Below are 21,807 nucleotides of genomic sequence, written 5' to 3' on the forward strand. Positions count from 1 at the left end.
GTGAAGCAGATACCATTATGCCCAAATAATAGGGAAGGAATCTGCTTCAGAGAGGTTGAGTAACTTACCCCAGGTCACAGAGCTACCAGGCAGAGGCACTGGGATTGGAACTTGCCAGGTCTCATTCTCACCCCTGCCTCCCTGTCAGGGGTGACTTAAGCATTCTGGGAGGCATATTGCCCTCTTCAGTCCCCTGGTCCCTGTCACCCAGGCCACCACCCCTCCCTTCTTCTACAGCCCAGCACCATCCCCCCTCACCCTTCTGGGAACCCCTCTCTTACACCCTGAATCTTTAGTCCTGCTTCTCGTCTCCCTTCGGGACCCTCCTCCTCCGTGTGGGACTTCCCTAAAATTCAGCATCAACCCCCCCCACCACAGGCTTGCATAAAGCCTTTCAGTGCCCCAGCATCACCACAGGATGACAGCTGAGCTCCTCGAAAAGGAATTCAACCCCCAAGGAGTGGGCCCTCATCCATGAGGCTGCTCTGCCATCTATCTAAACCTCTCACATGCTGTCCTCCCGCCCCAGCGTCTGTCCCTCTCCCCATTCTTGGTGCGACTTCTCCATTGGGAAGCCTTTCCCCCTCCCGCCCCTGACCCCAGCCTCACCTGCACAGTCCGCACAGGCCCCTGAGATGGACTGTCCCTCCTCCCCTGGCCCCTCTGCGCCCGATTCCTGCACCTGCCTCCCTGTAGGTAGACAACCATCTGCTCAGTGCCCTGTGTGAGTTCCTCCAGCACAGGCAGCCTTTTACTGCAGTGTCCCCGGCACCAGCCATGGAGTAGGGCCCATGATAGGCGATGAGAGAGAGTCTGTTGGACCCAAAGGTGAGTGAACTGACTTTGATGTTTGTAAGAAGGTAACCACACCTGGAAGGCTTCCAACGACCCCTCTCTCCTTGGCAGGGAAGGGTTTGATAGGTTTTCATCAAGGAAAGGGGCAGCCAGGAGATGTCACTAAGAAGGTGAGAGACGGAGAGGACATTAGGGTTGGCAGAAAAGACAAAGAAAACTCAGCAGATTCCAAACGGGACTAAGCACGTCTCCAGACTTCCTGCCCTATGTTGCCTTTCTGTGCCTGGCTCACCTGCTTGTCCAAGGTGCACCTTGGGGCCAGGCAGGGGCTTTTGCCCAGGTAATCTCCCAGGTTCCCATCCTTCCTGCTCTCTTGTCATCTCCACTGAGACCGGCTTGTGTCTCCCACCAGCCCCCATTCCCCACCCACACACTCTGCACTGCAACCCATCAGGGGAGTAAATATAGCCTGTACTTAGCGTGTCTCTAAATTCACTCATTACTGGAAAAGCTATCGGTGTTGATGTGTCCAGACATCCATTTTAATTACGGAAAGGGACCTCCTTATCAATTATTTAGAACCCACAGAAAATAATCCACTGAAAATAAGAGAGAAAAATTAGTTCTGTCTTCTGCCTTGAAAATTTGACTCAGGCCCTGTCACAGAATATGTACACTCACACACTCACACAAAATCACACACACACACACACACACACACACACACACACAGAGAAACACACAAATACTTAGGTCCACTCATCACTTTGATTCCGTTCTTCCAGCTTCTAAGAATGCTCCCTTTTGAAAAGGGATAAAACAACAGAAATTAAAATGTTGGTTATGGGACTTCCCTGGTGGCTCAGTGGTTAAGAATCTGCCTGCCAATGCAGGGGACATGGGTTCGAGTCCTGGCCCGGGAAGATCCCACATGCTGCAGAGCAACTAAGCCCATGCACCACAACTACTGAGCCTGTGCTCTAGAGCCTGCGAGCCACAACTACTGAGCCCACGTGCCACAACTACTGAAGCCCATTTGCCTAGAGCCCGTGCTCCGCAACGAGAGAAGCCACCGCAACGAGAAGCCCATGCACCGCAACTTAGACCCAACGGAACCAAAAATAAATAAATTAAATTTTAAAAAAATGTTGGCTGTGTTTGAGAAAAGCCATTGAAAAACAAAAAAACTCATGGGTTGGCATCATGAATTTGAAAGAATATTTAGTTGAAGTAACTGATACCCTTCCTGAATTCAAACCAGTCTGCAGAGCTAGTCAAAACAAAGTGAAATATTGAGATAATTATCCAAATCATTCAGGGTAAAAATACCTCTGAAGCGTCCCAATAATTGAGATCAAAAGGTTTCCCTTGGCGTTCGTCCTCTAGAGTTGCTTAGCTAAAAAATGCCCTTGCGTTTTGCACACATAACAGCCATTTTGTCTTATAAACCTATTAGGTTCAACGTCTCCATGCTGGATACGGAGAACTGTAGGAAAATGCAGTACGTTTTACAATCCTTAAGAAAGTGGGTGTTGAGAACTTAGTTCCTATCCTTTCCAAGGTATGGTGCTGGGCAGCGGAAGAAACACAAAGCAGTCTAAGTAAGGACCTGCTTAGTCTAAAGTTTCATCTTTCAATGTCTTAACAGAATTTTTTAGCGCTGTTGTTTCTTTTTAATGTTGGTGTCCTATGTGTTAAAAAAATTTTTTTTTTGAGTCGTGTCCACTACATTGGTGGCAGGACTATGAATCACTTTCTTTTTCCCTTCACTCCTCTACCACATCTTAAACGTTATTATAACTTTTGCCTTAATTCAAAACATATTCATTTATTTAAAAAAAATGTTTAATTTTGCAAATGACACAGTTAAAAGTGAAGGCCTCCACTCACTCCAGCATTCTTTTCTCAGCAGTAACCTGAGCAAATCATTTGGTTGCTGTCTATGCTTTCTGTTTCTTGTCCTATGACAGAACAAGGCACACGTGTGTGTGTGTGGGATATGAGATTTATATGTGTGTGTGTGTGTGTGTGTATCTTTGCAAGTAAATTGTTTTACTCAATAATGCATCGAGGACGTCGTTCCACGGACTGAACCCTGGCCCCAGCAGTGAAAGCGCCGAGGCCTAGCCACTGGACTGCCAGGGAATTCCCACCCCCATTCTTTTTTTTTTTTTTTTTATTCAAAATTATTTAATTACAAGTCTGGATAACGGAAAAGGAATTTTCCATTTAAAACAGTTTCAGAGTTAGAAAGTATCAATAATATACTGGCTAACAGGTTATGACTCTAGGGCAGTGACGTGATTAAACAGAAATGGCTTGAACCATAAGGATGCATTCATCTAGATTCGATGTTGGCTCAGAAATCTATTCACAAATGCAATTGCAAAATTAAAAAAACATAATCTGTCTTGAGTTTTGTTTTCTTTCTGTGTCCATAAAATGAAGAGCTTTTCCTGATCACCAGTTTTTCAGACAACAGACAAATAAATCTCATGGCACTAGCCAGAATGTTTACATCTTAGGAACTTCATAGCAAACTGGCCTCTTTCAATAGGCAGACAGTGACTCCTCATTTAAAATGAAGCTCTTCATCAGTCAGTGACATTCATAGCTTCATTAGTATTCATCAGCCTGCAGGATGCTGGGTAAGATTGTCAGGTTTTAACCAAGTCATTTTCCAGCAAACATTTTCCCATATGTTTTGGAACTTTTCTTTGCATCTAAAAAAAGAAGCTTGGGGCTTCCCTGGTGGCGCAGTGGTTGAGAGTCCACCTGCCGATGCAGGGGACACGGGTTTGTGCCCCGGTCCGGGAAGATCCCACATGCCGCGGAGCGGCTGGGCCCGTGAGCCATGGCTGCTGAGCCTGCGCGTCCAGACCCTGTGCTCTGCAACGGGAGAGGCCACAACACTGTACCGAAAAACATAAAAAATAAATAAAATAAAATAAAAAAAGCTTAGCCTCTCCACATAACAGCTCCGTTACACCGAAAGCCATTGTTCCTAGCACCGCAGAGCAGCTCCCAAGTCCTGACGTCCCACTCCCATTCTTTTGGATGGTTACTTTTCATTCCATTGTATGAATGGTTTTATTTTATGAGACCAATCTCTAAATGTTGGACAGACTGTTATCTCCAATTTTTCCTTCTTATAGCCACTGGTGTGAACACCCAGGTGTATGTAGCTTTGGACACTTATGCTAGTATTCCTAAAATGCCTTTTTAAAAAATTGAGGTGAAATTCACATAACATATAATTAGCTGTTTTAGTATGTACAATTCAGTGGCATTTAGTGTATCCACCATGTTGTGCAACCACCAGATCTTAGTTTCAAAACGTTTTCATCACCCCAGAAAAACACCCCAAATTCCTCCCTTACCTTGTCCCCTAGGATTATTCATCTCTCTTCTGTCTCTACGGGTTTACCTTTTCTGGACATTTCATGTAAATGGAATCATACAATATGTGGCCTTTTGTGCCTGGCTTCTTTCACTTAGCATCATGTCTTTGAGGCTCATCCCAGTTGTATGTAGGTATGGTTACTTCCTTACTTTTTACGGCTGAATAATATTCCATTGTATGTACAGACCACAATTTGTTTATCCATTCATCCCCTGAAGGACTAAAATTCCTTCTCGGAGGGCACAGTCGGGAAGAGCAAGGTGTTCAGAGAGCAGCAAAGGTGGCCCTGGTCACAGGCACTACTTTTGTTCTTCAAGAAGCAGCCCGGCCATTTTGCCACATATCCTGGAGATCTTCAGTCCAAGAACTTTTGTTAGTTTTGTTTCTTTCTTTTACCTTTTAATCAAGAGGAGGATAAAAGAGTCATCAGCCCTCAAGTGCCTCACGATATGGAGTTTCTCAAATTGGAGAGAAATTGAGAAAGTAACTGGCTTGGTCAGTTTTTATTACACATGTCAGGAAAAAATCAGCTCACGGTACAAAGGATTCCTGCTGCTCCTAAGACCTGGCCCTTGGGGGCTAGAAAAGATGGCAATAATAATAACCTTATACTTCAGCCAGGGTTGTGTGGGCTTGGTGGCGGGGAGGGGGATGACTTCCTACAAACAAAATGTATCTATGTAGGGTCAGTTTTTCTCCAGAACACTGCAAACAGAAGCTGTATTTGTCTTTCCTTTTCACTTCCTTGTTCCTTGGTCTTTTAAATCTTTTAAAAAGGGCCTACTCTGTGCCAGGCACCAAGGATCTAAAGAAGGTAAGAAATGACCCTGCCCTTGTGAGTTCATGTCACAGAAGGAAGATGGACACATAAAGAAAGAATGTTACACCTTTGGGACAAGCAGGACAGTGGAAGGATGGGAATGCACCAACCCATCCAGATGAGAATGGAAGCATCAAAATGCTTGTCTGAGTGCCTACTTGGCCTGACATCATGGACAAGGGTGCAGGTCAATAATGGGGTTGCTTGTTTTCTCTTCACATCGGTACTGCCTTGCAGGAGACAATGCTCTGAGGTTTCCACAGACTTGGGCTCAAATTCTGCTCCACTCACTAGCTGCGTAACCTCAGGCAAGGGCCTTACCCTTCCAAGGGCTTCTCACTTCCTGACCTGCAGAATGAGGATAGTGCTAGCTCTCCGCTGTGCAGATTAAAATAGATGTGTGTAAGCAAATGGCGCATAATAAATACTCAGTGAATATGCATTCTTTCCCCAGTTCCATGTCGATCCATTGTCCCCAAGGCTCCTGAGTTAACAGCAGTCCAGACTCTCAAAGTCCTGTTCTCATCTGGGACTGAAGACCAGTGGTGCCTCTGGAAATGCCTCAGGGGGGCCTCAGACTGGCCTGTGTTCCTCTCCTGCTTTGCAGAAAGCTTGGTATCTTTTGAGTTAGAATTGGCAGTCTACATCTATGTCCCCAATTTTCCTTCCTTGGTGTGAACTCTCTATTCAGCACCCAGCAAACCCCTTCTAGAGGCAGAGCCTCTCACCTCCAGCCCGTGCTCCCAGGAGCCCCAGAAGCTCTTGAGAATCACCCAAACTGGCCTCCCACAAAAGGTCGCACCACGGTCGCCCTCTCCTGATAAATTGAGCCCCAAGCTGTTAAGATCTCTTCTGTTAGAATGGTGTCATAAATCTTTTATTAATATTTGGTATTATACTAATTAAAATTGTTCTCTGTATGTATTATTAATTTCCCTAGCACTTCTTGCTGGGGTGATGTTTTCAGCCAGCTAAGCAGAATGTAGCACAGTAAATAAGAAGAAACTCATTTCCAGACAATTAGCCTTGCAGAAAAATAAGCTGGTTAATGGAAGGCATGATGATTACAAATTTTACCTAAATAAACAGGGTATCTTAATGGTAACTCTTCAAGCTAAGTAAACAGATTGGGGTGGTAATGTCCTAAGCAATACTTAAATGTAACTGTTTAATAAATTGGTAAATTACTCATTTCATCTTAGAACAAAATGGTAATACTGTAGTAATAACCTAGTATATATTCCGTAAATACGAAGCATTATCACTTTAGCTCTGTAGAAATCACCACAGTGATATGTCAGCATTGATCTAAAACTGCAGCATTTTATCTCAAGTTTATTACCCATTTTTGAGAATCGCTGAGATTTTCAGAGCATAATGGCAATAAAAGAAGAATTTAAAAAGCGCTTTAATGTGCATAAGTTAATCAGAGGTATCCTCGGGGGGAAAAGGAAATTTGGTAAAACATGAATTATAAGCATCATTTAAACTTACTTTGGACACTAGAGATAATAAATGGCACATAATTTAGAAATAGCTTTTAACATCAATGACGGTAAGTACCACTTTACTGTTCATAAGAATTGCAGAGCAATGGTGCTGAGGCCAATTTTATTAGCCATTTTTTTCTTTATAAAAGCAATCCAGCCCTTTCCACAACTGAGGAGACAGGAACAAGAGTTACGTGCTAATATGCGAAATGCATTTAAGTTTTTTGAAATAGAGAATAATAAATTGTGCCAAAAGATAGAGTCTGGAGACAAATGAATGATCATTTAAAAAGAATAAGGTGCTCTCAGAGTTTACATATTTGGGGAAACTTGATAAAAAAAAAAAAGCCAACAAATTGTTCATACATTTTCTCATTTGCCAGAGCGTGCGGGTGTGCTTTCAAATCCGAGAGATGAAGCCATAAATCCCAGCGATTGGAAGATGCCGCAACAGAAATATATTTTTGTAAATTGTCGCCATTGACAAATCATTTTTAAACTATACAGAGTGCAGGTTCAGTCTTCTCTTCAGGGAGCCCAAGCAACCCGCCTGCAGAGAAGCCTCAGACCCTGACCTCTACTTACCAAGCACAGCCCGACAGGGTAGCGTGGCGGGTAGCTGCAGAGCTCAAGCCGAGCAGACCAAGCTGTCGGTCGGACAGTCACCAGGACTCACTGAACCACCTACTAAGCGCTCAGCGCGCTAAGCATCTTGGGGCCCAGCAGAAGCTCGTCTGCTGCAGCGCATGGCCAGGCTGGCAAAACCTGGCTTCTGTGGGGGAACAAATCCAAGACGTCACCCCACACCCTGCCCTTCAGGATTCAGTAACTCCAGGTTCAAGGTCTGCTTTTCATCTGATGGATTTGAGGACAAACAAAACAATCCACCTTACTTCATCTTCAAGTCTTAGATGCAACTGAGTAACACAGATGTCCACCCTCTCCTCCTTTGGAACATGAATGTATAACAGGCATGCGGTCTTCATCAAAAGCAGCTCCTTCTGGAGGTAGGTGGGGACGGACTTCAGTAGTGCAGCCGGGAGGGAGGCAAGGAGAGGAGTTACTTCCTGGGCTCTCTCTGAGGGAGGGAGGCCAGGATCTTTCCTGCGTGCTTGCAGGCAGAGAGCAGGCTTGCACGCCTTCTGACCATCTCAACGCTGGTTTATCTGTGTTCGTCTTACCTGCAGACACATCATTGTCCTCTCACTAAATATCACTGATGTTCCCCTCCCTCAGAGAGACCAGGAGATATCAAGTAGGTCTGGCCTCCTCATGGGAGAAGTCACATTTTGTGTGCAAACTCACCTCCCATAACCATGTCTGCCCCGTCTCTGCAGAGCTACCCCAACCTTGGTTGAAGAGCTCAGCTTTGGAAGCAGATTGGAGCACCCTGGGCTGGTAGATGGAGAACTGTTGTCTTCATACATCTATGGAAACTTGGGCAAATTACACTTTAAAGTTGCCGAGGCTTAGTGTTTTCTTTCAAAACTGTTTTATGGGCTTCCCTGTGGCGCAGTGGTTAAGAATCCGCCTGCCAATGCAGGGGACACGGGTTCGAGCCCTGGTCTGGGAAGATCCCACAAGCCGCGGAGCAACTAAGCCCGGGTGCCACAGTACAGAGCCTGCGTTCTAGAGCCCATGCTCTAGAGCCCACAAGCCATAACTACTGAACCCGCGTGCCACAACTACTGAAGCCTGCGCGCCTAGAGCCCGTGCTCTGCAATAAGAGAAGCCACTGCCTACGCACCTCAACGAAGAGTAGCCCCCGCTCACTGCAACTAGAGAAAGCCCGCGCGCAGCAACGAAGACCCAGCGCAGCCCAAAATAAATAAATTAAATAAATAAATTTTTTAAAAATTAAAAAAAAACTGTTTTATAAGATTAAGAGGACTGAGCGAGAAAATATACATAATGTCCCAAGTACAGTGCTCAGCTCATATTAGGTTTTCCCCTCTCTGGAGTCAGAACATCTAGATTCCAATTCATACCCTGTGTTGCTATGTTATTTAAAGTCCCCAAACTTCAAATTTCTCATCTTCAAAATGAGATCTACTTCCTAGGATTGTTTTAAGGGTTAAATGCGATCACTTGGGTAAAACCTCTGGTCCACCGTCACTGTCTAGCCCACAGCAGATGTTCTAGAAATGCTACTTAGTATTATTTTTATTTAATAAACAGGTTCTTAGCAGTGGCAGTGTGCCACACATCAGCAACCAAAGTAAATGGAAGCCCCAGAAGGCAACAGAGCACCTGGTTCCACTGACTTAGAATAATCTAGATTTTCCACGCCTAGTCAACAGCCATTTCTAGAAGATTCTCTACGGCGGAGACAGTGCAGACGGAGGTAAATCGGGACTGTAAACTCTGACATAACTGGGTTTGAATTTCTGCTCTACCACTTACTGTCTGACTGTGAGCAAGTTACTCATCTTCTCTGGGTTTGCTTCCTTCTCTCTATGAGGAGAACCAGAACAATTTATCTTGTGAAAATTAATCTACCACTAATAAGAGCAGTAAATGTATCATAGTGCTTATCGTGTGTCAGGCTCCTGGTGAAGTGCACAAAGGATTGTCATTTAATCCTCCGACAACCCTGTGAGGAAGATCTGTCCTTACAGAGTACAGATGAGGACACAAAGCCTCAGAGAGGCAAAGTGACTTTTCCAAGGCTACACAGCTGGTGAGTGGTGAAGCTGGATTTTAACCCAGGCCTCTTTACACTCCATTCATGTTGTGGGCATTCTGGCCTTGAGGCAAGCAGCGTTTAAGTACTATCTTCCTGCCCTGAGCTGAAAATCCTAAGGGTCTGGAGGTTGAGGGCTCCACCATGGCTCATCAGTACCCACAGGGGCTCACTAGAGCCTGTTCGTTAGCTTGGGTGCTCTGCAATAAGAGCAGAGCATCATGGGGCCCAGCAGAAGCTGGGCTTGGGCTGGGGAAGAGGGCAGGAGAAGACCCCTGAATCCCTTAGATAGAGCGCAAGGCCAAGCACCTTCCAACCACCTTCAGGGGTCTCAGAAGAGAAATAACAGGGGACAGTAATGGTAGCAGCAGCAACAACAATAATGTTGTAGATACAACCCAAGATGTTCTGGTTTGTGTCTGAAGTTGTTTGGGGATGATAATCTCCAAACCATTCAGAATTCCCTCTGGCAGTCACAGAAGGACACTGGCTTTACTAATAAGAAGGTCTGAGGAGCCTCGATGGGTAAAAACCCATGAGGCAGAGTCAGTGCACTTGGGTTGAAGTCCTGGCCTTTCAAGTCAGATGGCCTTGGGGATATTGTGTCACATCTCAGAGCCTCAGTCTCCTCATCTGTAAAATGGGGATTGCAATAGTACCTACCTCCGAGATAGCCCTTGTGAGGATTACATAAGATTGTGCAGATGCTCTCAACACATGGTAACTGCTTTGCGGCCAGAGCCTGGGCTCTGGGCTACAGATCCACTGGGAGCTGGGGACTGGGTGCACAGACCCATCCCTGCCCATAGGGGCTCCTCCAACAAACGAACTTGAAACTGCAGGTGATTGATAATAAGCAGGACCCCCTCCCAGGGCCCTCTCACTCTGATTCCTCGGGGTTGAGTTTCCTCTCTGCTCTCCGCAACCCCCTCCTCCTTAGTCCCACTACTTCCGAAGAACAAAAGTGTCCCAGCTGTGGCGGCCCAGACAGCAGATGCGAGTGCGCACTGTTTAGCATACTGGCTGTTCACTGGCGCCCCTCTGAGCCCAGCACCACCTTCTCTAGCCCCAGGGTCTCAGCGGGCCTTGCCCACTATTACCCCTGAGGGCAGACCTTCCTGAGAGGGTTGGTCTTTTCCTTGAGCACTGCTCTTTCTCACTCCTGCTGGCTGAGTTTCTGCTGGCTGGTCTACGCCGGCAGGAGGGAGTGGCTTTTTCCTGGATGGGGGATGAAGCGGCAAAGGATGTGCTGCCGACCCAGGTTGCAAGTTTTCGAGAGTTTCAGTGCGTCCCAGATAAATCCATCCATCCATAGGGCTTGATAGCAAAGCCAGTACATTCCAGGGCGCGGGCCACCACGGGAGCTGCTCAGGGGCTGGAGGCTCTTAAAGCCAGTCTAAGAGTCTGCTCCATTTGAAGATTTGGTTTCTTTAAGATCGGGGGAGTCTGGGTCAGCACAAATTTCTCTAAGGACCCCGCGGCCGGCGGAGCTTTTGCTGTCTGCGATCTGTGGTTGGGTGGGGACACACAGGGAGCCCAGCCGGCAGACTAGGAGTTTGAGTCGGAGCTCAGTTAAGGCGCGGGTTGAACCTGTGCAGGTCAGCTGCCTTTTCTGCTCCCCAGTTTCCTTATTTAGAATGGGAACACGAGACTCTTTTGGGGATTCAGTGGGATGGTGGAGGGTGTGAAAACCTCTGAACAAATATTCTGTTCAAATAATGGTTTTTCTTCTTCCTCTCCACACCAGTTGGGAGCATATTTAAAGCGTTTAATAAGTAACTCATTAATTGGCAGCCAGTCTGACACTTACAAGAACAACTTTGTCCAGTCATTTCAACTAAAGTGAGAGGCAGATATGGCCACGGATCTCAGGGTAACATCAGGATACTGCAACCTCTAACCAGATCAACCCAGGCCCAGTTTCCCAGATGACTTCTCCACCAACTCTCCACCTTCAGTGACTGCAGGAGAAGTGACCTCAATGGGGTCCTGCCCCATTCCTGCCCTTTCGTCCAAAATAGCAACAACTATGAATAAACCCCTACGCAGTTAGGTGTTTAATTAGATTCCTCATCCATAAGTATATTTTAAATGCTTCTATTCTCATAATAAGCGGAAGATCAGCTGTACCATAAGCCATGGGTTTTTTTCATTTTCTCTGGAAGACTCCTTAATGACTATGTAGCCCTAATTTTACAGATGCAGAAACCAAAGCCACGTTCGCAGGGCCACACAGCAAGGGAGCGACAAAACGGAGCAGAGAAATCCGTGCCACCACCGGCTGGGTGGCACGAGGGACGGCACGGATCACTGTGGCAATTCCAGGAGGATTTTGCGAGTGTCTGAACCAAGAAAGTGCGCTACTGAGTCGGGGCTTCGCTGAGAGGAACCGCTCATAACCGAGCAGATGCTTGGAAACGTGGGGGACCTCGCCGCCGCGAGTCGGAAGATTTCGTAAAAGAAAAGTCGCCTTCGGTGTTAAGAAACCTTCGCTCTCCAGAATGCGGGCCCCTGCACCACGCCTGCCCTTCTCCGGCCTTGTTCTGCTTGCGTTTGCGCTGAGGCTGAGACTGGGATTTTGGCGGAGGTCCCCTTCAGCGCTCTCGCAACCTAGGCCCGGTCCTTGGCCTGGAGGTCTCGGCGGGCAGTCCGAGGCCACATCCCGAGGTCCCTAACCGGAGCGCCTAGCTGCGCGGCGAACAGATGCGCACCGCCTGCTGCTGCCCAGGGCCGGCCGCTGAAACGGCGCAGTTGGTGGCCGGACCCTCCTGAGCCAGGCTGCGCGTCCTTAGGCCTCAAGTCCGAGACGAGGGCCGCAAGGCCCCAACTGCTCGAGGAACTGCCGAGGCAGGCGGGCGGGCGGGCGGAGGTTGCCCGGCCCAAGGGCGCAGTGTGGACTCCGGTCTTACCGATGAGCGGGGGCGACCTCATCTCGTCTCGCCGCTCCTGCACCGACGGCAAACGCGGGGAAGCTCGCAAGCCTGGGAGGCGATAGGCGCTGGCGCCCTTGTAACTCAGAGCCCGAGTCCACCACGCAAGACGGAGCAGGAAGGCCCTTCTGCCGCACTGTGACCGCTGGGCCTGGTGTCAGGGTGGCTGCAGGTGTCCCCTAGGCCCCCTCCCTATCCCTTTGCTAAGCAAAGTCCTCCCAAAAGTCTTCCCAAGTATTAGAGCGCTGTGTTCGGGAGGGAGCGCCAGTCCGCCGGCGATGCGCGACCCAGAACTAATTTCTGACTTCCTTGAGCCTTAGTTTTTTCAACTGCAAAATGGGGAGGGGCATCCAAACCTTAGAGACTGGGTGCGGGTCATCGTCAACCACACACTGCGTGCAAAGCTCGCGGTCCGCGGTCGGTGTTGTACAGGGAGCTGCTGAAGGGGAATCACTCCCTCTTTCGGGAAGCGAGCGGCCAGCCCCAGAGTTTCTCTCTCTCTCTCTCTCTCCCTTTCTCTCTCTCCCTCCCTCCCTCCCCTTCCCACCCCCCTCCCTCCCTGGCTCTGACCCGCCCGGGTCCCTACTGCATCGCCCAACCCCAGACTCCACCGGCTGCGGAGCATCCCAGGGAGCTGAGCTCCGGCCTAACTCCGCGTGCCTGGGCGGGGCAGCCTCGCCGGTCTTTGCGGACGCCTGGGGCCCAACCCCCGCCCCCACCCTGCCCGCGGGTGGAGCCCAGCAACCGGCGCTCGGGGAGAGCTCCCGCGACCAGTCCGCCTGGGTCGCGAAGCTGCCTCGTGCCTCCTTGTCCGGCATCTGTAAAATGGGTGCAACTTCAGAGACTCTCCAAACGAGACTACGGAAGGCCGCGGGGAAGGGCGACGAGGCGAAGTCTCCAGCCCTCGCCCAGAGGCCGGCTGCTTCTTGTCCTCAATCCCCTCCGGGGACGTTGGCCTGGCTGAACGTCCACACTCACCCGCCTACCTCCAGAGCCTCAGGCGCTTCCTCCGCCGAGGTGGGGCCTCATGTTGGGAGACGATCCAGAAGGAGGCGCCCATGTGGGCCTCCCAGCCTACTCCAGATTCCCGTTGTCCTAAACTCAGCTTCAGGGGCGCGTGCCTGGTCCGGGTATTTCCGCGCCGCGACTGTGCCTCACAGTCCTCCCGGTGTGGGGACTGGGAGCTGTGTCCCTTAGCTGGGCGTCCTCGGGCTCTCATCCGGCGCAGCCGCAGTGGAAATGGCGGCGACCTCCAGGCTTTGCACAGCGGGAGGAGGGCGTTAGGCGCTAAAAGCCCTGGCTTGGCTCAGCAATTCCTCCCACCTGTTGGGGGCGCCCACACTGCCCTGGGTGCGCGTGGTTGGGTGACGGTCGCCACCCGGCCCCACACAAGTGGGCTGAGCCCCCCTAACTTGAAGAGACCCCTAGCCGTTCTCTGGCTGGGCAAGGCTTCGCTGGAACAAAGCGCTCAGGGAGAGCAAACGCCCGCGAAGTCACTGGTTGGGGAAAAACTGCCCCCTCTCCCCTAGGGCCGCAGCGGCACTGGGTCCCTGTCCCCGGGCCTGCCTGAGAGCCCAGCCCGGCTGGCCTCTCGTTCAGAGACCTTTTGCGCAAAGGCAGGCACCGGAGAGGGAAAAAGATGTGTGTGCGTTCCCCAAAAAGGCCCGAGAATCGAGGGTCCCTCTGGTAGAACAACAAACATAATTTAGAAAAAAAACAAAAACCACTAAGCCCTGTTATGGAGGAATAGAATAAAAGCGAGGAAAAATAGAAAGCGATGCCAGTGCCCGAGGCGGGGGCCTGCTTGTTCAGCAAAGGCAAAGACGGTAGCTCTGGTTTTCAGATATTCAAGTCCCCAGCCGAAGGGCCAACCTTTCCCATCCTGATGACGGCGTTTACTACGATTTTTTTTTTTTAAGCGGAGAAAATAGAAGCATTTCAGGAAAACACCCAAGGAAGAGACCCGAAGCTCTGAGTCACCCTAGTTCTTCTCTGAGGTGTCTGGGAGTCCCCAGGGCTTGGAGGTGGGGATGAGGGCAGAAACGCTGCAGCTCCAGCTCTTTCTTAGACTCCCTCCCCTTCCTAGAGGCCTGCAGTGCAGACAATACCGCTGCCCGCCTGCAACGAAGGCGCTCAATATACCCGAGCCTGCAGGGTGCCGCGAGGCCCCGAGGGAGGCAGGGCGATGAGGCTGGCGGGGCTGCTACAGGGCCTCTGGGATCGAACCCAGAAGGGTTTAGCCTTAAGGAGACCCGGGGAGCCCGGCCTGGAGGAGGGAAGGAGAGAGACAGAGACCGGGACTGAGAGAGGTAGAGGCAAAGAGATTTTGGAAGACAAGAAGGGGAAAACAAGGACAAAAAGAGAGGAGGGAAGTAAGGAGACAGAACGCGAGAGTCGGAAATGGGAGAAAGGATAGGACAAAGAAAGATGAAAAACTGAAAGCAGTAGAGAACGAACTATACAGAGGAACATAAAACTGTAAAGAAAAGTTAAAAAGATATAGTAACAGAGACCAAGAGTAACAGAGGAGGAAACAGAATATTGTGGAGAAAGAAATGGAGAGGCCAGAAAATAAGAAAAGTTTTTAAAAGACTGAAAGGGAGAATGATAAAAGGAGAAAAAATCAACGAGCAAGATGAAATGTTCACGGACGCTGCGAGTGTGTGTTTGTCGTTGTTATAAGGGGCCACCTGCTCCAGATCTCGTGATCCCGAAACTTCTAGCTTTTGAGCCGCGGTAAAGCGGGTGGACTCGGCCATGCCGCTTTCACACCTGGGCTTGGGGTCCTGGGCGTTCCGGGCGCCCCGCCCCCTCCTGTCTAGTGACGCCACCACGGCTGCAGTGAAGTCACGTGACATCACGCTCCACCGGCGGTCCCACGCAACCCAGAAGGGCGAGGGTGTCCCGGGGTTGTGCGCTACACTTGCTCCCCAGACGCCGAGCGCAGTGCGCCCAGATCCTCTCAAACCTGTCGGAGGGGCCCGCCCAGGGCCTCTCTAGAGAAAGAGAGAGGACAGTGGCTTGTGGGTTGTGGGAGGGAGAGGGCGTGGGCTTCGCGTCCCAGGAAGTTCGAGGTCACCGTGCCTCCCACTCCTTAGGTGGGTTTGACTTGGGACGGCCTAAGTACCCGTCCAGGCGGGGCCTTTCACTCCCCAACTCTGCCTGGCGCTGCTCTGCGACCTCTGAGCCTAGAGTGCCCTTCCCACGTCCACCCCATCCCGCGGGCACCCGGACTGCGGGCGGCCGGCACGCACTGACCTGCACCGCGGATCCTCCGCGGGGCCCCGAGCCGGGGTTCGAGGTGAGGCGAATACCGACGAAGCTCGGAGAAGTGGACGCTCGCCCGCACACCGCCGCTCGGCCTGTACCGCCGCAGGGGGTGGGGCGCAGGGTCGGGGGTCGCCAAGCATTATTGGAACGAAAACGAAATAAAAGCGGCGTTAAGTGAAATAGCTAACTTTTTTATTAAATAAAACGACTTAAATAAAAGGAACGGAAAAGGAGAAGGGTGGACACAGCCTCAACGCAGGGTGCCCCAGCCCCTGGCGCTTCCCCCAGTCGCCTGATCGGCCGCCCCTCCTCCAGTGGCCCCCGCGGGGGAAGCAGGTGGCCGGTTTCTAAAGGAAAAAGCCAAAACTTTTATTATTTACACGTTTGGGCAAAAGTACAAAGTATAATACAGGCGCCCGGCCCGGGGGCTGCGGGCGAGGGGCGGAGAAACGTAAGGCGCTTTCTTTGTCAGGCCCGGGCCTCGGGCGGGACTGGGCGCGGGGCGGGGGCTCGGATTGTGCAGTCGCGCGGAGCCCGGGCCCAGCCCCCCTCCGCAGGCGGCGGGGATGCGGCCGCGCCCCGGGGCCTACTTGAGCTTGGCTGGCCCTTCCCGTCTCGGCCTCGATTCCCCCCCAGACCGGCTGGGGGGCCGGGGCGCCCCGCCGGGTCGGGGCGGCGATACTTGGTGACGGTGCGCGCTGGCGGCTCACACCAGAGAGGTGACGGCGGGGACCTTGGAGCTATCCTCCTCCCAGGGCTGCAGATTCTGCAGAGCAAACAGCGAAGAGTTGTGCAGACAGAGCGGGTCGGGCTGGATAGAGTCGTTGAGGCTCTTTTGGAAGGCGTCGTGTTGCAGCTGCAGCATGAGCCGACTCGCCTGCTGCCGCTCCGCCTCCCGCTCCTCCGCCGTCTGCCGCCTGCACCGGGGGAGGGAGAGGGACAGCACCGTCAGGCACCCGGCACCGCGGGGCCGCCGGCGGGGCCCCCACCCGCCCGGGAGCCAAGGCCAGCCGGGAGCCTCGAGGCGCAGAGTCAGTCGGCTTCCCCGCCGGCCTTGTGCGCCGGGGACCCGCGGGTCCGCGGAGTGGGTTGGGATCGTTTGTTTTTGTTGTGCGCGGGGAGATCGCCGGGAGGAAACTCCGCCCGCCGCCCACTTGCACACCCGGGTATTGTGGCTTCGCCAACAACAAAGATTGTTTCTTTGCGGGGTAACAAGGGCAGGGCGTGTGTGTAACTGACTAGGCCCTACAGGCAGCCGGGTCACTGGGGTCCGCGGGTGGGCGGGCAGGCTCTGCACCTCGCGGTGTCCCCGGGTCCGGTCAGCCTCATCCGGTTCTCCCAGGCTCTGTCTCAAACCCCTCTTGCAGGACGCGATCGCTTCGCCGTTCACGGGTTGGATCGAAAGAGCGATCGGATAAAAACAGGGCTGGAGTCGGGATGCGGAGCTAGAGCGGGAACCCGGAGCCCCGCGCGGATTGTCGGGAATCGGAAGGGCAGGGGGCAAGCGGGAGGGTTTCGCGGAGCGCGAGAGGCCCGGGATGGGGTGGGGTGTTGGGGGGGGCAGGTGAGAGGAAACCGAGCGAGCGCAGGAGACCGAATAAAACATCGAGAGAGTTGGAGAGGCTCAAGAAAGCGACACAGGGATGGGAATGGAGGAGAATTCTAGACACGGATGAGGACAGGCGCGCGGGAGGGCGAGCTGGGAGATAAAACCTGGGAAGGAGGGGGGAGGTGCAGCCCTAGGAGGGCGAGTAGTGGGTAGCGCAGGGTGGGGAGAACGCGAGGATCCGGCACGGCGCGGGCGAAGGGCCGGTGCAAGGTGGGCCGGGCCAGGCCTCTCTCACCGCCACTTGGTCCTCCGGTTTTGGAACCAGGTCTTGACCTGCGCGTCCGTCATTTTGAGGGACTTAGCGAGCGCCGCCCTCTCGGCCGAAGCCAGATACTTCTGGCGGTGGAAGCGCTTTTCCAGCTCGCAGATCTGCACCCGAGAAAAGGACGTGCGCGGCTTCTTACGCTTGGGCGGCGTCCTGTTCTGGTAAGGGTGGCCGATGCGCCGGGTCACGGTGAAGGGCGTGAGCGCCGCCGCCGCTGCGGAGACACACGAGGCCCCCTGAAGCCCGGCCCAGCTCGACTGCCGTTCAGGCACCATGCGGACCCGGTGCCGCCCGGTGGGGCGCAGAGTACTACGCTATTTCGTTGGTCCCGAGGGTCCCCAGCGGCACCAAGCCGGTTGGGAGATGTCCCCCTCTTTCCCCGGGCACAGGCTTATTTCCCCCAAACTCTCTGATTTTTCTCCCCTCTATGGTTGCCCGGGGCCCTGGGCGCTGAGGCCTCCACCGCACTTGGGCCTCCGGAACCGTTTCCCCGAGTGAAGCACGTAGGGCGCGGCGCCTCTGGCCCCGGGAGGGCCGAGGCCCGGCGCGTTTTTGGACACCCTGCTCACCTGTGAAACGGTCTTTTACGAAGCGGCGGCTGCTCTCCATCCAGGGGAAATTGAGGCCGCCCAGGCTGGAGACCGTGGGCACGGAGGGCATGGCAGGCAGCGCGCTAGGCAGAGGCGGCGGCACGGCCCCGGGCAGCGGCCTGTGCGCTGGCACTCGGATCACGCCGGCGGGCGCCAGGCTCAGGTTGACACTGTAAGATCCCGCGTCCTCGAAGGGCGCGCCGAGGCCGGCAAAGGAGGTGGGCAGAGACGGGTATGTGGCGCCCGGACGGCCCCCGGGGGGCCCTCCCAGGTAGTTGGCGCCGTCGGGGCCCCGCGGGGCTGGTGCGCTGTCCTGGTCCGGGCTGTTGAGGATCTGGTCGATGCCGAAGCTGATGGGCTCGTGCGGGTGCGGGGTCTGCGCGCTGGCTGGCGCCTCCATCCTGGGCGGGCGGAAGGGCTGGGCTGGGCTGGGCGGGGAGGCGGCTGGGTCCCCGTTACGGCGCGGCCATGGAGCGCCCGGCGCCTCTCGTCGCACTGAAACTTTGCCAAGAGTGCGCGGGCCCGACAGGCTCTGTGTCATCTTTCTTGAACCGAACCTGGAGTTTCCGCTGCTAATTCCTCTCCCGCCGCAGCCATTGGCTGCGATCAACAAGCCTCTCTCCTCCCATTGGCTCCTGGCTTTCAATAAAGGCCTAATTCATGGAAATAGGAGCTTAGGGACTGTTCCAAGGTGACATCATTTTAACAAACGAACAATAGGTCAAATTTATTAGCCGGGATAATGGGCGGCGGATATTAGCGCCCGAACCACAGCCTCCCAAACCCGAAATCTAACGAAGCTGCAATTAGGAGACGTTCCCCGCTCCTCCCGGCTGGGGCAGCTTCCCCGCCGCCGAGCGGGGCGGGCAGGGCGCTCTGCTGGTGAAATTGTCATTTGCTGAGGGGGGTTTCGTTTTCTTCCAAATTTTTTTTTTTTCATCTGAGCAAAACCCAAACAATATGAATCCTTTCAATTACAATGGAGTTGCAACTCCGGAACGACCCTGCGGAATCCGCGGCAGCGTCCTGGACACCCCACCGCCTCGGGAGCAACGAAAGGGGCGCACCGTGGGGCGCAAGCTGTGCGCTGCCTGCGCGCGGGGTGAGGACAGCACCGGAGCATGCCCCGCGCTCCCGAGGACACCGACCCGCGTGGGGAGAATTCACCCCCGCCCGGGCTTCGGCCGCGGCGCCGCGGCCACTTTAGAGACGCTCCCTGGCACCCACCCGGCAAGCGGACCGAGGCGAGACTCTCAGGTGCCCACGCGTGCCAGGCCCGGCTGAACGGGACCCGGGGTCGCCCGGTGGGGAGCGAGATCCGGTCCCTCGAAATTCGTTGCAGGATGGACGGGACTGTGGACCCGCGGGGAGACCTGCCCGAGGCGCGGCAGGTGTCGAGACCTGGGGTTACCGAGGGGTAAGGGCGGGGGAGGGTCATATTTAGAGCAAATAGCGGGGTTTCTTTGGGTAACCCTGGGCGCTGAGACCACTCCTTGCTTTGCCCGCGCCCTCGGAGGCTGTGCCGGCGGGCCAAGGGCCACCGGTGACAGGACGGCGTGCAGGGCGGTCAACCCCCCTTGCCCCCCCCCCCCCCCCCCCCCCCCCCCCCCCCACGGGAGGTTTACAGAATCGTTTTCTACCTGCTAATTCTAAAATCGTTAGGTGCAAACTGACTGCTAACCGCTTGGCACGGCCTCCCTTGCGCTCCCCATCTTGCCGACGTGGTGAGAGCTGGGATGCTCCATTGGCCAGAAGGGGGTTTGTATTTGGGCCAGGTCACATCCTAGCCGAGTGACCTTGAGCAAGGGACTCATAGCTTTAGGCTTTAGTTTCCTCGTTTGTAAAACGGAATGCGTGAATTGCGAGATGGTCTCGAGCAGCAAGCAGCGAGTGAGATGTGGAGAGCGCACGGGGTTAGGGCCTGGCAGGTAGCAGGAAACAGGAAGCTGCGGCTGCCCTCCCCACCCGCCCAGCGTGACAGTTGATGTGTTATTCTTAAGATTCCTGTTTATTTGTTTGCGGTTTTATTTTATTTGCGGAGGCTCAGTATCTTGGAGAGAGAGGTGTATTTGTCTACGGTGGGGTCAGTCTCAGGGGGCCAGGAAGGGCAGGGGGCAGCAGATTACTAGATCTAGTAATCTGCCCCCAACAAGGAGAGGCCTCAGGACTTACAATCTTAAGGCCTGGAAGCCTGAGTCAACACCCCCTCTGTGACCTTGGGCAAGTCTCTGGCCCTGGCAGAACCTCAGTGTTGGGTGGGGAGAATGAGGCGTCTGGGCAGAGAAGGGTGAGGAGAGCAGGGCTCCTGGGCCCTGGGCAAGCCCTCCTCCACTGCCCTCTGCAGACCAGGACCTTCAGATGGAGTCTCGCTGTTACTCTGGGCTGGGGGCCTCCTGCTTCTAACTCAGGCTCTGCCACTGGGGGGCCTGGGGGTTGTGGGGTCCCTCTTGCATCTCCTGGAGCCTCATTTTCCTTATTTGTAAAACAGAAAGGGTAATAGCTACCCCCAGGGTGGCTGTGAGAAGTAAATGAGAGAAGGTCTGTGGAATTGCCTGGGAGACACTCTGGCGGTTATGTAATAATAACTTTAATGGCAACAGTAGAGCAACTGTGAGTTGAGAACTTAGCACGTGCCAGGCAAGGGCTGGGGCACTTATTTATTCCTCACGACAACCCTGTGTGGAAAGGGCTGCTCTCAACCCCATCTTGTACCTGATGAGTGGACTGAGGCTGAGTTCTGAGACTCACGCTGACTCAGAGGCCAGTGAAGGCTCTCCACCAGCAGCTCCACTTCCTTCCTGGCTTCCAGATCCCTGGATCCCAGGCCTGTCTTTGCTGCTTCTTGGCTCTGTTACACGAAATAGCAAGGCCCACGCTGCACATGTAGGTGGGCAGGCGCAGAGATAGGGAGACGATGTGGGTGGTGTGGCCAACATTGCTCCCAGGGCATGGTGAGTGGCCCAGTGCTTAAGAGTTGGATTCCTACCTCTGTTTATCAGCTGTGGGCTAGGGAATTCTCTTTGTGCCTCAGTTTCCCCATCTGGTAAAGCATCAGTACCAACATCGTGGGATTGAATGAGCTCGTTCAAGTAAGCATTCGGCACAGCGCCTGGGGTAGGGAAGGGCTCCACCTCACTGTGCCCCGCTGCCTGGGACCCTGGGCTTCTCAGGCATCCAGCAGTAGGCGCTTTGGACCACTGGGCACAAACCCCCCTTCTTTCCCAGCCCAGACAGAACAGAGCTGTTAGGCAGCTCAGGCAAAGGAGTAAATGGTGCGGGTAGCAGTTTCTGGGACAGCGTTTTCCATGTGTGTTCCGACGAGCGGCATCAGCCTCACCTGGGAATTCATTAGGAATGCGCATTCTTGGACCCTAGCCCAGACCTACTGAATCAGAAACCCTGGGGTTGGGTTCAGCACTCTGTGTTTAACAAGCCCCCCAGGTGATTGAGACGCCTGCTCAAATTCAGAAGCCGGTGCCCAGAATATTGCCCATTTCATCCAAGTTTTCAAATTCATTGTTGTAACACTGTGGGAAGATTCTCTCCTGTTTTGAAACTCCCATGTTGAATCTGTGTTGACATCCTCTGCATTTCGTTCTCACTGTTACTCAGTTGTGCCTTTTGATCATATTTGCCAAAGGTTTGTCTATCTTACTGGTCTTAAAGAAAAGACTTTTATTTCATTATCCTCTTTTAAAATATCATCTCCTTCAGGAATGGTTTGTTTTATTTTTATTTGTTAATTTCTTCTTTGTTTGTTGAGGTGAAATTTTAGTTCCTTTTGGTCATTCTTCCTTGTTTTTTATTAAATACATTTAAGGCCAGACATTCTCCTCTGAGCACTGTTTTGGCCAAATATTGTTTGATATGTATTTAGTGTTCCTGAAATTGTAATTTTTTGCTGTCCATTCTTACCTTCTATCAACTGAACAATGACAGAGATGGAGATACA

The 21,807-nt window shown here is 53.0% G+C and overlaps 1 protein-coding gene across 1 annotated transcript; it reads right to left on the minus strand.

Moving 5' to 3' along the window:
• Nucleotides 1-15,566: 15,566 nt before the first annotated feature.
• Nucleotides 15,567-18,331, minus strand: TLX3 (T cell leukemia homeobox 3). The gene is made up of 3 exons (XM_027084430.1): nucleotides 17,835-18,331; nucleotides 17,236-17,479; nucleotides 15,567-16,308 (listed from the first exon to the last, which is right to left on the minus strand). Exons 1-3 carry the CDS (start codon nucleotides 18,253-18,255, stop codon nucleotides 16,098-16,100), a joined length of 876 nt encoding a protein of 291 aa, XP_026940231.1. The 5' UTR covers nucleotides 18,256-18,331; the 3' UTR covers nucleotides 15,567-16,097.
• Nucleotides 18,332-21,807: the final 3,476 nt, after the last annotated feature.

The sequence above is a fragment of the Aethalodelphis obliquidens genome, unplaced genomic scaffold (genome assembly GCF_003676395.1).
Source record: "Aethalodelphis obliquidens isolate GAN/ISIS:26980383/991018 unplaced genomic scaffold, ASM367639v1 scaffold52, whole genome shotgun sequence".
NCBI classification, from domain to species: domain Eukaryota; kingdom Metazoa; phylum Chordata; class Mammalia; order Artiodactyla; family Delphinidae; genus Aethalodelphis; species Aethalodelphis obliquidens.